Below are 18,981 nucleotides of genomic sequence, written 5' to 3'. Positions count from 1 at the left end.
TAATTTAAACTAGTCATTTCGTGAGTTATCTTTCATATGGCTTGAAAGTGCTGCCTCTTCCTTTGTGAAGAGATGTATCTATTTTATGCACTCTTTGATAAACCTGTCCTATTGGACTTGTAGGAGGAGATGACGCTTCCAATGGCAATGCCATGAATTGCAGCTGACATGTTGTGCCGACTTTATTATTTTATTATTTGACTTTGTTTATTGCGCGGTTTGTCAAGTCAGACTGCCAGAGAAACATGGAATTAATTTCAAGCATTTTACTGACCTTCAAAACACAACTTTAAAATTCAAGCATTTGACAGGATTTCAAGCACCCGTACAAACCCTTCTAACTACATTGAATATTCATTCATTCATTCGTTCATTATCTGCACCGCTTATCTTCAGTAAGGTCACGGGAGTGCTGGAGCTTATCCCAGCTTGGGCAGTGGGCAGGGGACACCCTCAACTGGTTGCCAGCAAGTGGCAGGGCTCAGAGACAACTCACTCGCATATTCACACCTAGGGACAATTTGGACCGGCCATGCATGTTTTTGGAATGTGGGAGGAAACCGGAGTGCCCTGAAGAAACCCACACAAGCACGGGGTAAACATGCAAACTCCACACAGGAATGTTCGATCTCCTGACCTCAGAACTGTGCCGCACACGCGCTAAGCATTGCGCTGCCGTGTTGCCTACATTGAATATATATGTGTTAAATTTAAAGGGTTTGGAATTGACACAATGGGCTAACTAAGTGCTCAAGGATTCAATATGTAAAACGATTATGTGGAAAAAAAACGCTTTGAAGTGTGATGGGTTTGACAATCCAAAAAAAACAAATATATAAAAAGTAAAAAATGTTTTTTGAAGTGTTTGACAATCCTATCATTCCTTTGAGGAAAACCATAACTATGACGTGCCCCCTTTGTGTAACGTATCCGATTGCCGGGGGCGCCAGTGACGGATGCTCAAAAGATAAATACTTTTAATTAAGGGGCAGGTTAGAACCATTAAAGGAAGCCAGACTGGAAAAAATGAGTCGTTAGCAATCTTAAATGAATTTTATTATTATTATTATAATTATTATGATCGCCATTTACATGTATAATAAGAGTCAATGATCTTGGAAGCGAGTGACGGGAACAGAGTACGCCGACAAGTCATGTAAGACAGCTCACTTTTAAATGAGCCCGGCTACGCTATTCATTTACGCTAATGAACTAGTGAAGCGCGAGGCTCCAAAAGCCCAGGAACTCAAACTCTGACGTAATGTAAGCTGTGGGTAGGTGGGCGGGGCACACTTTGTAACAGCTCAAGATATATATATATATATATATATATATATATATATATATATATATATATATATATATATATATATATATATATATATATATATCTGCACCGCTTATCCTCAGTAGGGTCGCGGGGGTGCTGGAGCCCATCCCAGCTATCTTCGGGCAGTTGGCAGGGGACACCCCGAACCGGTTGCCAGCCAGTGGCAGGGACCACAGAGACAACTCACTCGCATATTCACACCTAGGGACAATTTGGACCGGCCAATTACCCTTACATTCATGTTTTTGGAATGTGGAAGGAAACCGGACTGTCCAGAGGAAACCGGGGGGAGAACATGCAAACTCACACAGGAAGGTTTGAGCCCATGACCTCAGAACTGTGCCGCACACGCGCTAACCACTGCCCTGCCGTGCTGTCCCATATAGTGATTGGAACAGAAAAAAAAAACATTCACGAGGTTTGGTTATTTTATGACTTTATCATGGATTAACAGAAAAAGTGATCATCAGAGTTATTGGAATAATAAAAACCTGGGTATTGCACTTAAAATTTGAATGCAATTTATGAAATAAGAATAATGCCATACAGCCATTGTACCATGTACATAAATATACCATTTTAAAATGTTCTTCCTCGTGCAGTTACTTAACATTGTTAAGGCTCATTTTGACCTTCATTTTTGTCATCAATAAAACAGTTTCAAAACAAGGAGTTATTTTGTAAAAGAAAATGTCACAAAATACTGCAAACGAGGCTACTGGTGTTTTTACCTCTGATGCACAGCTCCATCCAACTTTACAGCTCATCCAATCAAATTGCTTTGTATGCTTGGCTGGGGTTTTTGGGTGTTCCGTGTTTGGGCATTCATTTTTAAGTGTCTCAGCAGTGAACATACATTGATTCATGAGCATCCATACAAAATATTCTTAGTGATGTCCAGCCAAAACAGGGCATGTAGGTGTGACACCTTGACTGTAAACTGTAGTTGGGTCTGTGCCCTTTATATACTGCACCGGACCACCCACCAAAAGTGACGTTTGCATGCACCACACTTGACTCTGATCAAATTTGGAACCATTTAGATGATATTAGCAAGCCTATATTTTTATCTCCGAGTTATATGTGCTCATGAAAAAGCTATATCTGGCTCAGGAGCCATAATTTCTCAACCTCTGATTTACGCTAATGAACTGAAGTGTGAGGCCCCAGAACTCAAAATTCTCATGTAAGCGGAGCCTATTTATTAGGGGAGGGAATACGCCAAAATAATAGCTCATATCCTTCGAGAAGCATAGGAAGACAACGGTTAGGTAAATAAATCAAGATAAAAGATAAACAAGCCGTGACGGCGCAAGCTAATTGTTTATTTGATATAAAGAGCGACGGTGCCGTCGTGTCTGTAAATCAGTTGCCGTTCTCGTCTAATCTGAGGTGATAACGCGGCTGACATATTTTGGGAGAGGTGCTCAAGTTCATTAGAGCCTCTTTCCCCATTTTTCCCAGCCTGCTCTAACTTTGGTGGTGCCTGAGTGTCTGCGCCGAGGTATCTAAGTCCTGAGATAAGCCGGCTGCAGAAACAAACGCATATGCCGATTTGGAACACTATAGGGAGCCCAATGTGGTCCTGTTCTTGTATATGTTTTTTTTTACCTTGTATATGAAAAGGAGTTCCTGTGATTTTAGAATTAAGGGTGAGAAAACTACTGCCCGCAGGCCATGTGCAGGCTTTTCGATCCGCCCCGCTACTAATAAATAATACAAAAATCAAAATCACATATTATTTGGTGCTACTCTTGTCCCCAGTGTCCGTTTGTGGCCCTTTTCCTTGAAAACATGTTTTTCCGATTCATTGTCTGCCAACGGTAAGCAAATTTAGCTGCCAGGCCACATTAAGGCTTTTTAATATTGCCTACTGAACAAAAATTTGAAAAAAAAAATATGACAAGTTCATAAAATACATAGATTTGTGCTATTTTGTCCCTGTGTTCCTGTGTTGCCCCCTCTTCCTAAAATAATTTTTCCTATTTATTGCTTGCCCAGGTCGGCCAAACTATAGAGTGCTTCGAGGTCCTAAGATTTACCCACAATGCATTGCTGGCGGCCGTTTTGGAAGTCCACAAAGCTTTTCACTTCGGCTACAACAGCCAACAATAACGCACGTATTCGGCATTACAATGTAGAATCTAACTGGTTCGCTGAACAATAACAATGAAGTGAAAAGCTTTGTGGACTTCCAAAACGGCCGCCAGCAATGCATTGTGGGTAAATCTTAGGACCTCGAAGAACTCTATAGTCAGTGGGCCTGTTTAGAGATAGAAATAACTATTTCACTGTTAATATATTCCCAATTACAATAATGTATTTTCTTAAAAAAAAAGAAAATAATATTTTAAATGGATTAAGTCAAATAAGAATAACATTGTTTTAGATAGATAGATAGATAGATAGATACTTTGTTCATCCCCGAAGGGAAATTCACATTTCCAGCAGCATCCCTGAGCTGAGAACAATCGAGAACAATCGAAAATAACACGGGAGCTGCTGGAGTGGCTGCCATTCGTGACGGCGCCGGAAGAAAAGATTCAATTTGAATCATGTACAAACAAACAAACAGTTGAATCATGTACAAATAAACAAACAAACAAAATATTCATGTTTCAATAAGTGGAGTGTTAATAAAATGGGGGGAAAATAATACCATGCAAGGAAGCGGAATTTGTATTTGTATTTAAGAATTTTAAAAAATACTACAACAAAAGAACAAAAACAAAATAAATAAATGCATCTCAATTAGAAAAATATTTATCATATTTAGATGAAAGTTTTCGAAACTTTGTGATTGAGTTTTTTGCTCAATTCTGACAGCTTTTCATACAAATTACCATGTTTGGAATTCAACATTACATTTGTACAGAATTTTCTTTTTTCATCACCTTCAGATTTATAAACGTAAATGCATGCTCCTCAGCCTCTTTGGGAATTATTTTCTGCTAAACGGCCATCAAAAATGGAATGTTCTCTAGCAAAAAGCAGAATTTGTGCGCTAGATTTAATTTGAGTATGTTCTACCATTTAAACGCTGAAAAAAATAAACCATCACCCGTAGCCACGCATTTTTGCAACAAATCATATACATACACTGTATTTTCCAGACTATAAAGCAACCCTAAAAAAACCAAAGTTGGATTATATTTTAGAGTGTGCTTTATTACCCAGTGTACTTTATAGCCTGGGAAATTCAGTTCACAACATTGGAAATTACAATGAAATGTATTAATCATTTTAGAATAATTGCTTTTGATTTTAATTTGTTGTATTTGAAATAGGTTTTTTAAAACCAGATGACATGTTAATATGTTTTTTTTTCTGACAGGTTTTATGCAACCTGAGTTCTTACAGTAGTTTTGACTGCATGCACCTTGTCGTCCATTTTCCAGTGTGCCTTATATCTATGAACATATTTCACAACCTACCATATTTTACGCACTATGAAATGCACTAGATTTTAAGGCGCACACCCAAAATATTGTGTTTTGTGATATTTTTATTAAAAAAAAAAAAGCACACTGAACTATAAGTTGCATGGAATTAAAACTGAACTAATAGCTAGGGGTGGCATATTATTTTTTTTTTTAATTAAAATCATTTTAGGGAAGATAAATTAACATTATTTCATTTCATTTCATTTCATTAACATTATGACGTGTGGTTTCACCACTGAAATAAACTTTAGCAACAAACAATTAACATGTCAACCACAAGAGGACACTCGAAGACCACTTAGTGTGCTTCTCAAAGGCGGAACAGTTAGCATATGCAATATAATTTAATTTTAACTATACATTTCAAATTTTATCCACAGTATTTTTGGTATATAAGGCGTCTGGATTATAAAGCTCTCTTTCAAATTTCTGGCCAAATTGTGATTTTTAGGTGGGCCTTGTAGTCTGGAAATTATGGTGCTTTTTGAAGCCCCAGTGTGTGATATATAACCACTAGATGACACTGTTGTCTAATTTGAACAAAAACCAGTGCCTCAGATGGAAACAAGACGGCCAACAAACATGGCGACGACCTAGGTAGGGATTGCACTCTGTAAAAGAATTACAAATTTCTCAAACCTTTGATTTTTTTAAAATAAAAACTAACATTGGTTTGCTAATTCATGTATTTTTGCCTAGCATTAAAATCAATGTTTTTATTTTTTTTTTTATTATTGCACTGTTGTCAAATTTGAATGGGAATCAGTGCTGGAGAGCGCAGCAAGACATAGGACAAATATGGTGGCGACTACTTGGTGAGATTCCGCTTTGTAAAATAAATACACATTTCTCACCCTATGATTTTTTTGTAAAAACTAAAATTAGAATTAGAGTTCTTGAATTTTTGCCCAGTATTCAAATCTATATGTTTTTCTTTTCGTACAAAAAAAAAGTTTTTTGTACAAACAGGAGGCCCGAAATAACGGGTCAGGTGTATCGACATTTCGTTCTGTGTACATTGTTACAAAGAATGACAATACAAAGGAAATTATTATTATTATTATTATATTATACACTGTCCATTTAAGGGTACATCTAATAATTGAGTGCACCTTTATAGTACATAAACCGTGGAGTGAAATTGTCCTTTTCTTGTATTCATGCCACCAAAACATTTACCCTATTTTTACCTCACCTCACCCCATTACCTCAGTCTTGTGCTGGAAACCACACTGAGAAGTGGGAGCTTCCTCGAGATGTGGGCAAGGATCTGATCAAAGCCACTCCTGCCATCTAATGGTGATTTATCATCCCCACGGGATTAATACTTATCAATTAGCACTGACAAACTCTTAAGAATTTTTTCTTTCGATAAAACAAAAAATAGTACTCTATCGGCTAATGTATTTGTGCAAAGAATCATACAAAAGTATGCTAAAAATCTGTTTATTCAGACACAACATCTCCAAAAATTAAATGAAAGAAAAAAAATCCTTTGAGTAGGCAACGAGTGGGTGTGTAAAAACTACACAGCCGTCAATTCTTTTGTCAGCTAAAAATAAAGTCATTTTCCTCTGGCTTTTGTGTTAAGAAACATTGTGTAGCCACTTGCTCCGCCTCTTCCTGTGTCACGCTGAGTCATATCGGATGGTGCTACAGAAAACCCCCCAAAAAAAGACAAAAATTGGAAAAAGTACAGCCTCTGTGTTTCTTGGAAGCAAGTTGATTTTAATAATGAGCAGAAATAAATTTTCACAAGTTACATTTTATGACTTCCTCACCTGCCAGATTTTTTTTTGTCTCCAAGTGATTCAAATGCCATACGGTAACTCTTAATTTGTTGCGCATTGTTTTCAGTGCCAATGATTCTGCACAACTAATGTGTTTGTAGACAAGGGGTCTCAAACTCAATTAACCTGGGGGCCGAGGGAAGGTTGGGCCAAACATTAAACTGTTAGCTATTATAATTTTTATTTTTTTCAAATTCCCTACGCAAACTAAGATCTAAAGATTAAAAAAAAATCATATGAATATCTATCAATCAGTAATTATTAATTATTCCATAATACATTACGGCTGCACTTAAAGGAATGGTGTGTATTATTCAGTAACTCGAGGTAAAAATGTCACACATTAAAAAAAAAAAAGAATATTGATTTAAATTAATAGCGAAAATACATGAACAATCATAATATAAAAAAAAATAGCATCCTGATGGCCGTAAATGGTTCCCGGGCCGCGAGTTTGGGTCCCCTGTTGTAGACATTGTAAGACGTGCTTGCGGTTCTTTTTAACTTGTACTAACCCCGTCCACTTTGTCTATTCCCAAACCCCTTTAATGGGCAGATGAAATCAAAGATTTTGAGACTTTGGGCGTGGATGCTGCTTTGCAAATATCTGGAAATGGCACAGGTGAGTTCCATCCTCTTTAGCACAAGATAACACATATAGTGTGTATATAACAGGAGGGGGTGCAAACTACGGCCCAAGGGCCACATGTAGCTTGTCAAGCTTTTTAAAACGGCTCAATTCCAAAAAGTTATAGGAAGAAAAGGTCAACCCCTATAAAAAGGTTATTGTGCCGTTTTTGTCCACAGTGTCCCTCTGTGGTCCCTTTTTATTATTTATCTAACATTTCCTCGAGTATAAGATGCACTTCTAAATGACACCCACTATAATCAAATACAAATATATGTACACATGGAGAATTTACTGCATTTATATAGTGGTTTATCAGTCAGTGAGGATCTCCAAAGAGCATTCACACTTTTACCCATTCATACAGACACCAATAAAGGCGCCTACCTGTAGATCTGGGGCATTAAGGGTGGAGTGTCTTGCCCATGAACACTTCGTCATTTAACTCAGGAATTGAACCTGGAACCAGTCAGGTATGCAGTGGGATATTTTCCAATTTGTGTGCCTGTGCAGTCTAGCGCCTGGTATAGTAATGATGCAGTACTCTTCCATACCAAAAGCGGCAACAGCGGCAGCAAGTAGCCAATTGCCTTGTGCTTGGAGTCAAGCAAATTGGTGAAAGAAAGACAGAGCTGTGGAGAAAGAGCTCTGTGTATGTCTTTTATCGAATTCTGCCATGATATCAGCGCTGTGTACATACAAACAGGCCCAGGTTTCAGACTGAGTATCCATATTAAATAAAAAGTATTTTATATATTTTTTATTTTGTTTATTTGATTCCTATTTTCTATTCCTATTTTTGAAATGTTAATATAAGCTGTTTTCACATTTTCACCTGGTAGTGTGACGTTGGACTTTTTTTTAATGAAATAAAAAAGGGGTTAAGAACTGATCTAATTGATTTACTGGACAATAATTTAAATGTCTATATTAACTACACCAGGTCAAGTCAAGTCAAGTTTATTTGTATAGCCCTTAATCACAAAGAGTCTCAAAGGGCTGCACAGGTCAAATACTATTGCAAGTTACAGACTATTATGACACCATAACCTCATCTAAAACCTACACCCAGTCTCAGTGTTCTCGTTTGCCCGTGTCCCTGCGTCCTAGACGCATCATTTTTGCTGGGGACGCATAGTCTCAAATCAACGTGCGTCCCTGGGACGCAACTTTTTTGACACAAAATTGTCATTATTACCCGATTACATTTTTTTAAAAACAAAGATTTACCGCACTCCAAACTTTTTGTCAGGCAGATCCGGCAGATGTTGTTTTCGTCTCACAGTTCGAGTTTTCGTCTACACGCCGATCTCGAGTTGTGTAGTGAAAAGTCTGTCTCTTTTTAGACTCTACTCATTCAAGGGAGCCGGCTCTCAAACGGCTCACTTGCTTTGATGCATTGTAATTACGAATGATGATGTTGTATAAAGAAGTTGAGAAAAAAAGGAAGTATAAAAGGAGAAAATGAAAAAAGACAGGTTTGTGGTTATCCCTTTAATCAGTATATTACCAACAATAATTTGATGCAAAAAATGAATTAATAATTTGATGATTAAAAATGAATGATTCTGTAGATTTTATTATATTATTTGTAACCGATTTACAATTTCAACCTCGATAACACTAAATTTTGGGGACCCATAGATCTCTGTTGAGACCCATAGATTTTTGAGCATGCGAGTCCCCGGACCCATCACTTTTCAGAGGTAAAATGAACACTGCAGTCTTATGAAAAATACATAAATAAAAAGATTATTTCTTTTCAGAATAATGACAAGCATTTGTCATTGAAATGCGGTTATGTCCGCTTGGACTGGTTGAAAATGGATCCCATTGCTCATTTTCCCAAATAATGATCCAGTTTCTTAGCAATTAGCTTGGAAGGACAAGCCTAATGAAGGCGCTAAACGATGCAATGGAAAGCCATCCCTTGCCAGTCATGACATTTCTTTTTTTTGCTAAGCAAATATTTGCTATCTTTTGCAAATTGGCCGTTGAAGTGGTCACAAACATATATGTATATATATATATATATTATATATAAGCCGTACAACCTTTGCAATAGTACATGAGTCAATTCATTCAAAACAAATGAATGGTATATATGTTTGTATATGTATATTCTGTCAACCCTGGTCATATACCTCGAGAGGGGTTACCGGTAGCAAGACAAACACATACACAAAAAATAGAAAATAAAAAAGGGGGAAAAGTAGCAAAAAACACTCACACAATTTTGGGGGGGACCATGGCCAACCCAAATGCCCGAACACCCAAACAAGTTAAGCACCTCGGCACCCAAGTTGGTCATGCTTTCGTCCCTCTAGATAAGACGGGACACAAGAAAGCGACCTTGTCACTCGGGTCAGCGTGACACAACACACTCTTCTGTTCAAAAGCAGGGCCTGACAGCTTTTACTGGTTTACCTCTGCCGCATCATACAGGTGCCCTGCCCATCCCTTAGAACAGGTCTAAACATCCCCCTATCCTTTTACAACACCTATCCACTCATTTCTATAACTAATAAACACTCTAGCTTCCACTATATATGGACTGATTTCCTGCAGTGCACTCATAACACCATCCATCCACATCAATCACAGCCTTCCTTTTGTCCCCTTCCATTTACTTCTGCTCTGTAGATCTTCTTCAACATTCGCTCCTCATCCATCCTCTCCATGCGTCCAAACCTACCGAGTCCACCCAAGAAAATTAAGAAAGAGTTCAATTATGCAACTCCTAAAAAAATGGTGCCCGTTGCTTATTTTTGATTCATTTTTTTTTTGTAATGCAACCCATCATTTAATTACACATGGAGAAAAATGACATTCTAAAAATCCTACATCTTTTTCCAGGTCGTAAATAAAGGTTCAATGTTTCTCATCCCTTTTCAGTTAAAAGTGTGAATTGCACTTCAGAGTTTGAGGTCTTCTTTGGCAAGAGGAAGCTTTGCGATGCCGACAGTCACGTGATGAGCATTGCCGAGTATCTCCAGCGAGGAGACACTGCCATCATCTACCCTGAAGCGCCTGAGGAGCTCGCCCGGCTCGGAACGCCAGAGGCCGCAGGACCCGAGGAAAACGGTAACCTGGCCTTATCCATACCCTTACTATATTGACACTGACATTTGTGAGTTGTAATATATATATTTTAAGAATAATGATTAAAATCATTTGTGTTCAATTCATTTTCAGAACATTTTAAATAAGCCTTTTTAATAAATGTTTACCTAAGGGCCCGGTTTGCGTCTGTATCGCGGCTGAATCACCACCAGAAATTTCTTCCCGTGAAGCAGACGCTGTTGCCCGTGTTGAGATCGCGATACAGACGAGATACAGCCGTGCTTTACACGCGGCAAGAAATTCACACGCGGTTGGCCGCGCGAAAAAGTTTTGCGCTGCTCCAAACTTTAGACCACGGGTAACCGCGGGCGGCACACGTGGTACACACGCGGATATGATGCGGTACAGACGCGGAACGACGTGCTACGGCGGGTAGGATAGCACGTTTGTTCTGCGTCTGTATCGCGGCTGAATCACGTGAATTAGCGTGTGTAACACGTGTGACGGTCAAACGCCTTTATCCGCGTATATTCAGCGCGATTTGCCGAGCACACGTCAGTTGTGCTCGAGACGTCAAGGGGTGAACATGGATCCCCGTCACCGTAGTGACCTTGTCTTAATCCATTTTTATTTCTTGACATTTCTTTTCATTTCATAACAAGATAATAAAATAAAAATGAAAAACTATTACAATAATAACATATTGGCTTCTTCTTCGGTGCCATAGCTTCACGGGACTGTGACTTGAGCGGTTATAATTTCTACAGCCCGGCTCGGCAGCTTTTATACCCGTGGTCCACACGGGGAAAGTACGTGGAACTGACGCAATGAAGAAACGGAACAGCCGCCGGCGTCTGTTTCGCGGGCATACCACGGATGAACAGCGGGTTGGCCAATTTTGCGCATTTTCCACCGCGGGCAACACCGTCTGCTTCACGGGCAGAAATTTCTGGCCGTGATTCAGCCGCGATACAGACGCAAACGGCTGTGTGACCGGGCCCTAAGGAAAAACAATATATTTTCTTTTAAATAAAGTACATAATTAAATAAAAATAATAATCATAAACATAACGACAAATTAAAGACGAAATAGAGTACAACATAATTTTCCTATAATGTCTACATATTCTTTTGCTAGTTCTTATAAATTAAAATATTCTATTGGAATAAAAACTTCTTAGTAAACTTAGACATAACGATACATACATACATACATACAGTAAAGAAAATAAGTATTTGATATATATATATATATATATATATATATATATATATATATATATATATATATATATATATATATATATATATATATATATATATATATATATATATATATATATATATATGTTATATGTTATATATATGTTAAATCTGTCCTTCCAAGGTTATCACCATTCCTGGAGACAATATTATGTAACAATATTGTCTGACTTTGAGTTTTGACAGCACCCGACTCATGTCATTCGCAAACAATATTCACAAATAAATATATATATATATATATATATATATATATCTCATCTCATCTCATTAGCCGTACCGCTTATCCTCATTAGGGTCGCGGGGGGGCTGGAGCCCATCCCAGCCATCTCCGGGCAGTGGGCAGGGGACACCCTGAACTGGTTGCCAGCCAATCGCAGGGCACACAGGGACAGACAACTCATTCACTCATTCACACCTATGGACAATTTGGACCGGCCAAATCACCTGAAATGCATGTTTTTGGACCGTGGGAGGAAACCGGAGTGCCCGGAGGAAACCCACGCAAGCACGGGGAGAACATACAAACTCCGCACAGGAAGTCTGGAGCTGGATTTGAACCCACGACAGGTTCCCATGACATGAACTGCGCCGCACAGGCGCTAACCACTGCGCCGCCGTGCTGCCCTATATATATATAAGATATATTTCTTTTGATGAGCCACTTGATACTTTTCAATAATTTTCTAATTTGTTGATTCGTAAAAAAAATGTGTGTTAATTTTGAAATATATCATACAAACGAAATATAAGGGGATGAAAAAAAAGGTTGGTAGGGGAGGGAAAGAGAAAATAACATGTTGAGAATGAGAGAGGAGACGCTGCAGCAGACAGCTGTTAGTGTGAGGGATTTGCCGGATGCCAGAGTGTTTACCTCTAGTCCAGGGGAACAGCTGGCCAGAAACCAGATAGTTCACCTCTCATAGGCCCAGCAGGCGCACACACGTTGAGGGTTGAGAACTGAGGATTGAGGGGGTCAAGCTGCAGACATGGCAAGCCAACAACGACATCCTGCTGTCTTTCTGAGGTCAAGCATCCAAATCCAAGATCATGTCCATGTTCCTCACCCTGGGTTAGAGGAAAAATTGTAAGTCTCATTATTATTCTATTAAATTAGACATCAGTGTTGTAGGCAGCCAGGCCTTGTTCAATCCATAACAACAACGACAAAAGACATTTGAACTTGATCTATGCATGCGGCATCATGCACATGCACCATCTAACCCGTTTGTTGTCCTATCAGCATTTTATTGAGAGTTTGATGAAACACTTAGACGAGGGGTCGGAACCTTTTGACCCAAAGAGCCATAAAAGCAAACATGATTTAAAAACAATTTTGAAAGAGCAACAAAAGTGTGAATGCCTTGTGCTCTAAGCAAAGATCTGCCCACCTTTATCGTTCACCCAATCAAATTGCGCTTAATGGCTTGCTTACATTTTTGCCACAGTGAACATATATAGTTTAATGAGTGTACATTTGAAGGCCTACTGCCAAAATGAAAAATGTTGGTGTTACACCCCGACTATAAACTGTAGTTTAGAATTTGCCCTATATATACTGAACCAAGAGTACTTTCAGTGTTGCATGTTCCAATATTGGGTTTTAACCACTTGACGTTGGAATTCCACAGAATTTAGGTGACACATAATGTTGTGTTATGGACAGAATTTATATCTAAGCCATTGGTACTCATGAAAAGAGCCATGTATGGCTCTCGACCCATAGATTCCCGACCCTTACTCAGATGACCATGACATCTTATATGGTCAATCCCTTAGTAATTAAATAAAAATGTATTTGTTTAACCCTTTTCAGACACCGAAAAAACAAAGTAAATTATGGATATTTTGTCTAATCTTGTCTTGCTTTTTGTTCAGTTAGAGCAGTGCTTCTCCATTATTTTCTATCATGCCTCCTCCTCGAAAGTAGGCATTTTCTCCCGCTTCTCCCCCACATGTCATCGCATAATATTGGTGGGGACAAAGTAACGACTGCTCAATATTGGTGGTAGCACATCACCTCTGTCCATGCCAAATAAATAATAATTAAAAAAAAACTCAAGCGTCTTTTAAAGGGTTGTAATGTCTTGAAGTCACAGTTCTATTTATTTTAAATCATGCCGCCAACATTTTTAACATAGCAAACAAAATTAAAAAATGTGATCTTCTATGTTGTTTCCACATTCAGTCTTTCATGGTTGATGTTTAGCCAAGTACTGTAGACAATTGCAGGCCTCTCTAATCTTGGGAGAACTTGCACAATTGGTGGTTGATAAATAACTCATTTGTCTCACTGTATATGATTAAAAAATATGTAAATATACTAATACCAAATGCAATCTTTTGACAGCCTTTCCAAAGGAACCTTTAATCAAATCCATGTGTCAGGACAGTAAAGAAGTAAAAACAATTATTTGACTCCATTTTACAGTTGATGGTTGTGTGCGCGAGCGTGGCAGATTGCATAGATAGTTCCCATAGCAGGGCGGGCACACTGCCTGTGATCTTCCATTGATTGGCTGACCTTTTGGTCCTCTCCTTCATTTTTCTTATGCAGAGCTACCACCTGGAACGCCAGATGCCTTTGCCCAACTGTTGACGTGCCCCTACTGCGATCGAGGCTACAAGCGCTTGACGTCGCTCAAAGAGCACATCAAGTATCGGCACGAAAAAAACCAGGAAAACTTCGCTTGCCCGCTCTGCAGCTACACTTTCGCCTACCGCACTCAGCTGGAGCGACATATGGCCACACACAAGCCCGCAAGAGACCAGGTTCGATATCCGTTCATACCCTCCTCACGTCAACTCGTATGCTAATACCAGGGTTGGGTAGGGTTACTTTAACTTGATTACTTTCAATTACTTTTGGATTACTCCAATACCAAATATGCTAATAAAAGTCAAAAGAAACTAAACATGAATAAAATTATGACTCAACACGTGGTAAGCTTTCTCTCCTGGCTTTGATCTATTTGATCTCCGGCAAAACTAACATAAAATGCGACAGAAACAAAATGAAAGTAAATCCAAACAGCTTGCCAACATCATTTTTTGACATTCCATGTATTCCGTTACTCCCCAAGCCTGCACAAAATTTAGTAATTTTATTCATATTTAGTTTCACCCTGAACTGGTTGCCGGCCAATCGCAGCTGCAAATCACATTAGTTCTCGCAGCTAGCTGCGTTCTTTATCGACGCACGAGCCGAGTGATCCACCGCTAAGAGTCGTACAGCTGGGCGATTTTACGTCCGCCCTGGACGATCGGAGACAAATTCACGACAGGGTTTTTAGATTTTCACTTTTAGCGGGTGGTTTTGCTCCCCATTATCCGGGTCTAATGGGGAGCAAAACCTTTTTTTTTTTTTTTTTTTTTTTTTTTTTTTTTATTATTCTTTTTTAGACCCGGTTAATGGGAAACAAAACCACCCGCAAAAAGTGAAAATATGCGAAGTAGCGAGGACCCTTCAGAAAGAAAAAATAAATAAATATATATATATATATATATATACCCCGCGACCCTTCTGAGGATAAGCGGTACGGCTGATGAGATGAGATGAGATATATATATATATATATATATATATATATATATATATATATATATATTTTTTTTTTTTTTTTATATATATATATATATATATATATATATATATATATATATATATATATATTTATTTATAATGTGTGTGTAGATAATTCCCCAATTGTCCATTATTATAAATTGTTCAAAGCATTTTGAAGATGCGACTCCTTTAATGAAAATAAGTTTAGTTGAAGCCCCAAATGTTTTTTTGATGGTCTTCATAAATATATATATATATATTATTTTTTTTTATATATATATATATATATATATATATATATATATATATATATATATATATATATATATATTTTTTATTTTTATTTTATTTTTATTTTATTTTTTTTTTCTCTTTGAAGGGTCCTCGCTACTTCGCATATTTTCACTTTTTGCGGGTGGTTTTGGTCCCCATTAACCGGGTCTAAAAAATAATAATTAAAAAAATAGGAAAAATTATATATATATATATATATATATATATATATATATATATATTTTTTTTTTTTTTTTTTTTTGGAGGTGCGCCGCTACTTCGCGGATTTTCACTTAGCGCGGGTGGTTTTGGTCCCCATTAACCGCGATAACCGAGGTGTTACTGTATTTCCCATTCTGATCATAATAAAGAGTCCCAAGGAAGTTAGTGATAAGGAGGAGGAAAGGGGCCGGTCACACAGACATTTGCGGCTGATTCACGGCCAGAAATTTCTGCCTTTGAGGCGGACGCCATTGGACGCATTAAGATCGCCATTCGGACGAGATACAGCGGTGCTTTACACGCAGTCGGAAATTCGCGCGCGGGTGGCAGCGCGAAATTATTTGGCGCTGCTCAGATCTTCAGAGCGCGGGCACACAGCCTTTCACGAGCGCACTGAGGCTGAACCACGGCCAGAAATTCCTGGCCGTGAAGCAGCTGCTGTTGAGCGCAGTTGGACGTTTTGAGACCGCCATATAGACGAGATAGAGCAGTGCTTTACTCGCGGTCGGAAATTTTCACGTGGTTGGCCGCGTTCAAAACTTTTGAGCTGCTCAAAAGTTTGAGCACGTGTTAAACCGCGTGCCGCACACGTGGTCAACACGAGGTAATGACGCAGAAATGACGCGGAACGACGTGCTCTGGCCGCGCCCAGGGCGTGCTTACACATGGGTAGGATGGGAAATTTCAGCGGGTAATCGTGGGTGGAGCATGGTAATAGCATGTTCTGCGCCTGTATCGCGGTGTTATTACGTGAAATTAGCGTGTTACGCGTGTGACAGTCAAACGCCTTTCTCCGTGTATAAACAGCGCGAATACCGAGCACACGTCATTTGTGCTCGTGACGTCAAGGGGGTGTACATGGATCCCCGTCAGCGTAGTTTCTCTTCATTTCGAATAAATCTTTAGGTGCATTGGCAGCATAACTTTAAATCTGGGACCTTAGCTTAGCCTTTTGGTTGAGAGTAAGAGTTCCGGCTCCTGAGCTTTGTAGCGTATTATGAACTGATCGATAAAGAATAATGAATAAAGAAGATAGGACAATCTCCCCTAACCCCCGTCAACGTAGTCTACTCGCCATAATCCATATTTAATTTTTGGCATTTCTTCTCAGGATAACAAATTAAAATTGGTGCCACAGCTTGAAATCTTGATCTTTACGGTACTGTATCTTGTGCGGTTAAGATTGCTACAGCCCGGTGCCGTGATTTGCATCCCCTCGCTAATACAACCACATTTACCTCGTTTTATCTCGCTTTTAAGTAAGGTAATGGCGTACATATAACTAAAACCACATCATCTTGCATTTGTTGGAAATGTAATACAACTTAATCCACTCCGTCTTTGCTTTTGTTGTGAACGTAATCGAACAGTAATGCACACCGTATATATAATCCTCCCCCCCATCGCGTGAACGCGCATTCTGCTGCGCTTCCAACGAAAGCGATCGTATTCTATATAAAACGCTTATTACAACTATAAAGCGAGATACTTATAACAAGTGGGAGATCCTAGTCTATATAACGAGTTAATTTAAACAATAAAGTGCGATCGTATTCTACAAAATGCGTTTGTTAACGCGGATGAAAAAGTCAAAAGCGATCGCAGTAGAATGCGCGTTCACGCGAGGGGGTGGGGGGGTGAGCCTGTTGCGTAGGAGTCGGATTTGGGCACAACACCGGCTCGGGAGCTTTTACACCCGTGGTCCACACGAGAAAATGACGCAGAAATTACGCGATGAGGAAGCGGAACAGTCGCCGGCGTCTTTTTTCCGGCCATACCACAGATGAACAGCGGGTTGGCCAAATTTGCGCATTTTCCATCCCGGGCAACCACAGGCGAAAAAAAAACCCAAAATTTTAGCCGTGATTCAGCCGCAAACGGCTGTGTGACCGGCCCCAAAGGTGGAAATTAGTGACAACAACCAACTAGTCAATGAGGAAACGATTGCAAAATACAATAAAGGCGTACAAGTGTGTCTGCCCTTAAAGCACTGCTGAAAGGTACAGTAAATGGTTCAAAATGTTACATTTTAAGATTTAGGGGTCGCTGCTTTGTTTTTTGTATTATTTTGTAAGCAATAACTTCTCTAAGAAGACCTTTTCAAACAAAAATGTAATGCTCTTAATTGTTACTAGAAAAAAACATTTTTGATTTTCAATATTTGGCATCTACGCACATCCTCTAACTCATTTAATTTGCTCTGATCCTCATATCTATCTATCTATCTATCTATCTATCTATCTATCTATCTATATCTATCTATCTATCTATCTATCTATCTATCTATCTATCTATCTATCTATCTATCTATCTATCTCTCTATCTCTCTATCTCTTATCTCTCTATCTCTCTATCACTCTATCTCATCTCATCTCATCTCATCTCATCTCATTAGCTCAGAAGGGTCGCGGGGGGTGCTGGAGCCCATCCAAGCTATCTTCGGGCAGTGGGCAGGGGACACCCTGAACTGGTTGCCAGCCAATCGCAGGGCACACAGGGACAGACAATTTGCTCGCACATTCACACCTAGGGACAATTAACCTGACATGCATGTTTTTGGAATGTGGGAGGAAACCGGAGTGCCCGGAGGAAACCCACGCAAGCACGGGGAGAGCACCACACAGGAGGTTTGATCTCACGACCTCAGAACTGCGCTAACCACTGTGCTGCCATGCTATTTATATACACACATATATATGTATATATATATATATATATATATATATATATATATATATATATATATATATATATATATATATATATATATATATATATATATATATATATATATATATATATATATATATATATATATATATATATATATATATATATATATATATATATATATATATATATATATATATATATATATATATATATATTTATAATATGTGTGTATATAATTCCCCAATTGGCCATTATTATATATTGTTCAAAGCATTTTGAAGATGCGACTCCTTTAATGAAAATAAGTTTAGTTGAAGCCCCAAATGTTTTTTGATGGCCTTCATTGATATGATTTTGCTGGCTGGTGTTCACGATCCTGTGATTGTGTTAATTTCCAATTTTGAACGTTTTTTATTCAGCTACTTTACTTGTTCTGCTGCTCTTTAATGTTGTTCTGGACACATACTAGTAAACGAGCACACTATAAACAGTATACGGTGTTTAGGCAACCTCGAGCAACGACTATTTAAACATGCAGGGAAAACTCAGATTTGCGGAGCAATCAGAAAAAAATATTTACATGACTAGTGACAAATTAGTAACCCCGTACAATTAACGAATATTCAGATTAGAAGGGTGAAATACCGTGCTTGTTTGCACCAAAAGTGTGCTCCATTTCTGAGTCCTCTCTGTTTACAAGGTGTGCTTGTAGATGGTTCGCCAGGAGTAAT

General features: G+C 38.6%; 1 protein-coding gene and 1 pseudogene across 5 annotated transcripts in view; one reads left to right on the top strand and one right to left on the bottom strand.

The window, feature by feature from the left end:
- Positions 1-18,981, top strand: part of zeb2b (zinc finger E-box binding homeobox 2b) — a 114,818-nt gene that overhangs the window by 82,060 nt on the left and 13,777 nt on the right. For 4 of the 5 annotated variants that reach the window (XM_088333046.1, XM_088333042.1, XM_088333044.1 and 1 more), the window contains exons 4-6: positions 7,120-7,185; positions 10,087-10,275; positions 14,075-14,289. In XM_088333046.1, coding sequence (XP_088189172.1) covers positions 7,120-7,185; positions 10,087-10,275; positions 14,075-14,289 — 470 coding nt within the window. The remainder of the gene's footprint in view (positions 1-7,119; positions 7,186-10,086; positions 10,276-14,074; positions 14,290-18,981) is intronic. The other variant, XM_088333045.1, reaches the window with a different exon arrangement.
- On the bottom strand, positions 14,587-14,745 carry LOC148370512 (5.8S ribosomal RNA; annotated as a pseudogene).

This window comes from Urocampus carinirostris, chromosome 3, assembly GCF_059441175.1.
Source record: "Urocampus carinirostris isolate Australia breed hairy pipefish chromosome 3, RoL_Ucar_1.0, whole genome shotgun sequence".
Classification (NCBI taxonomy): domain Eukaryota; kingdom Metazoa; phylum Chordata; class Actinopteri; order Syngnathiformes; family Syngnathidae; genus Urocampus; species Urocampus carinirostris.
Note: the sequence above shows the minus strand (reverse complement) of the source record. Positions and strands in the feature narration are given on the sequence as shown.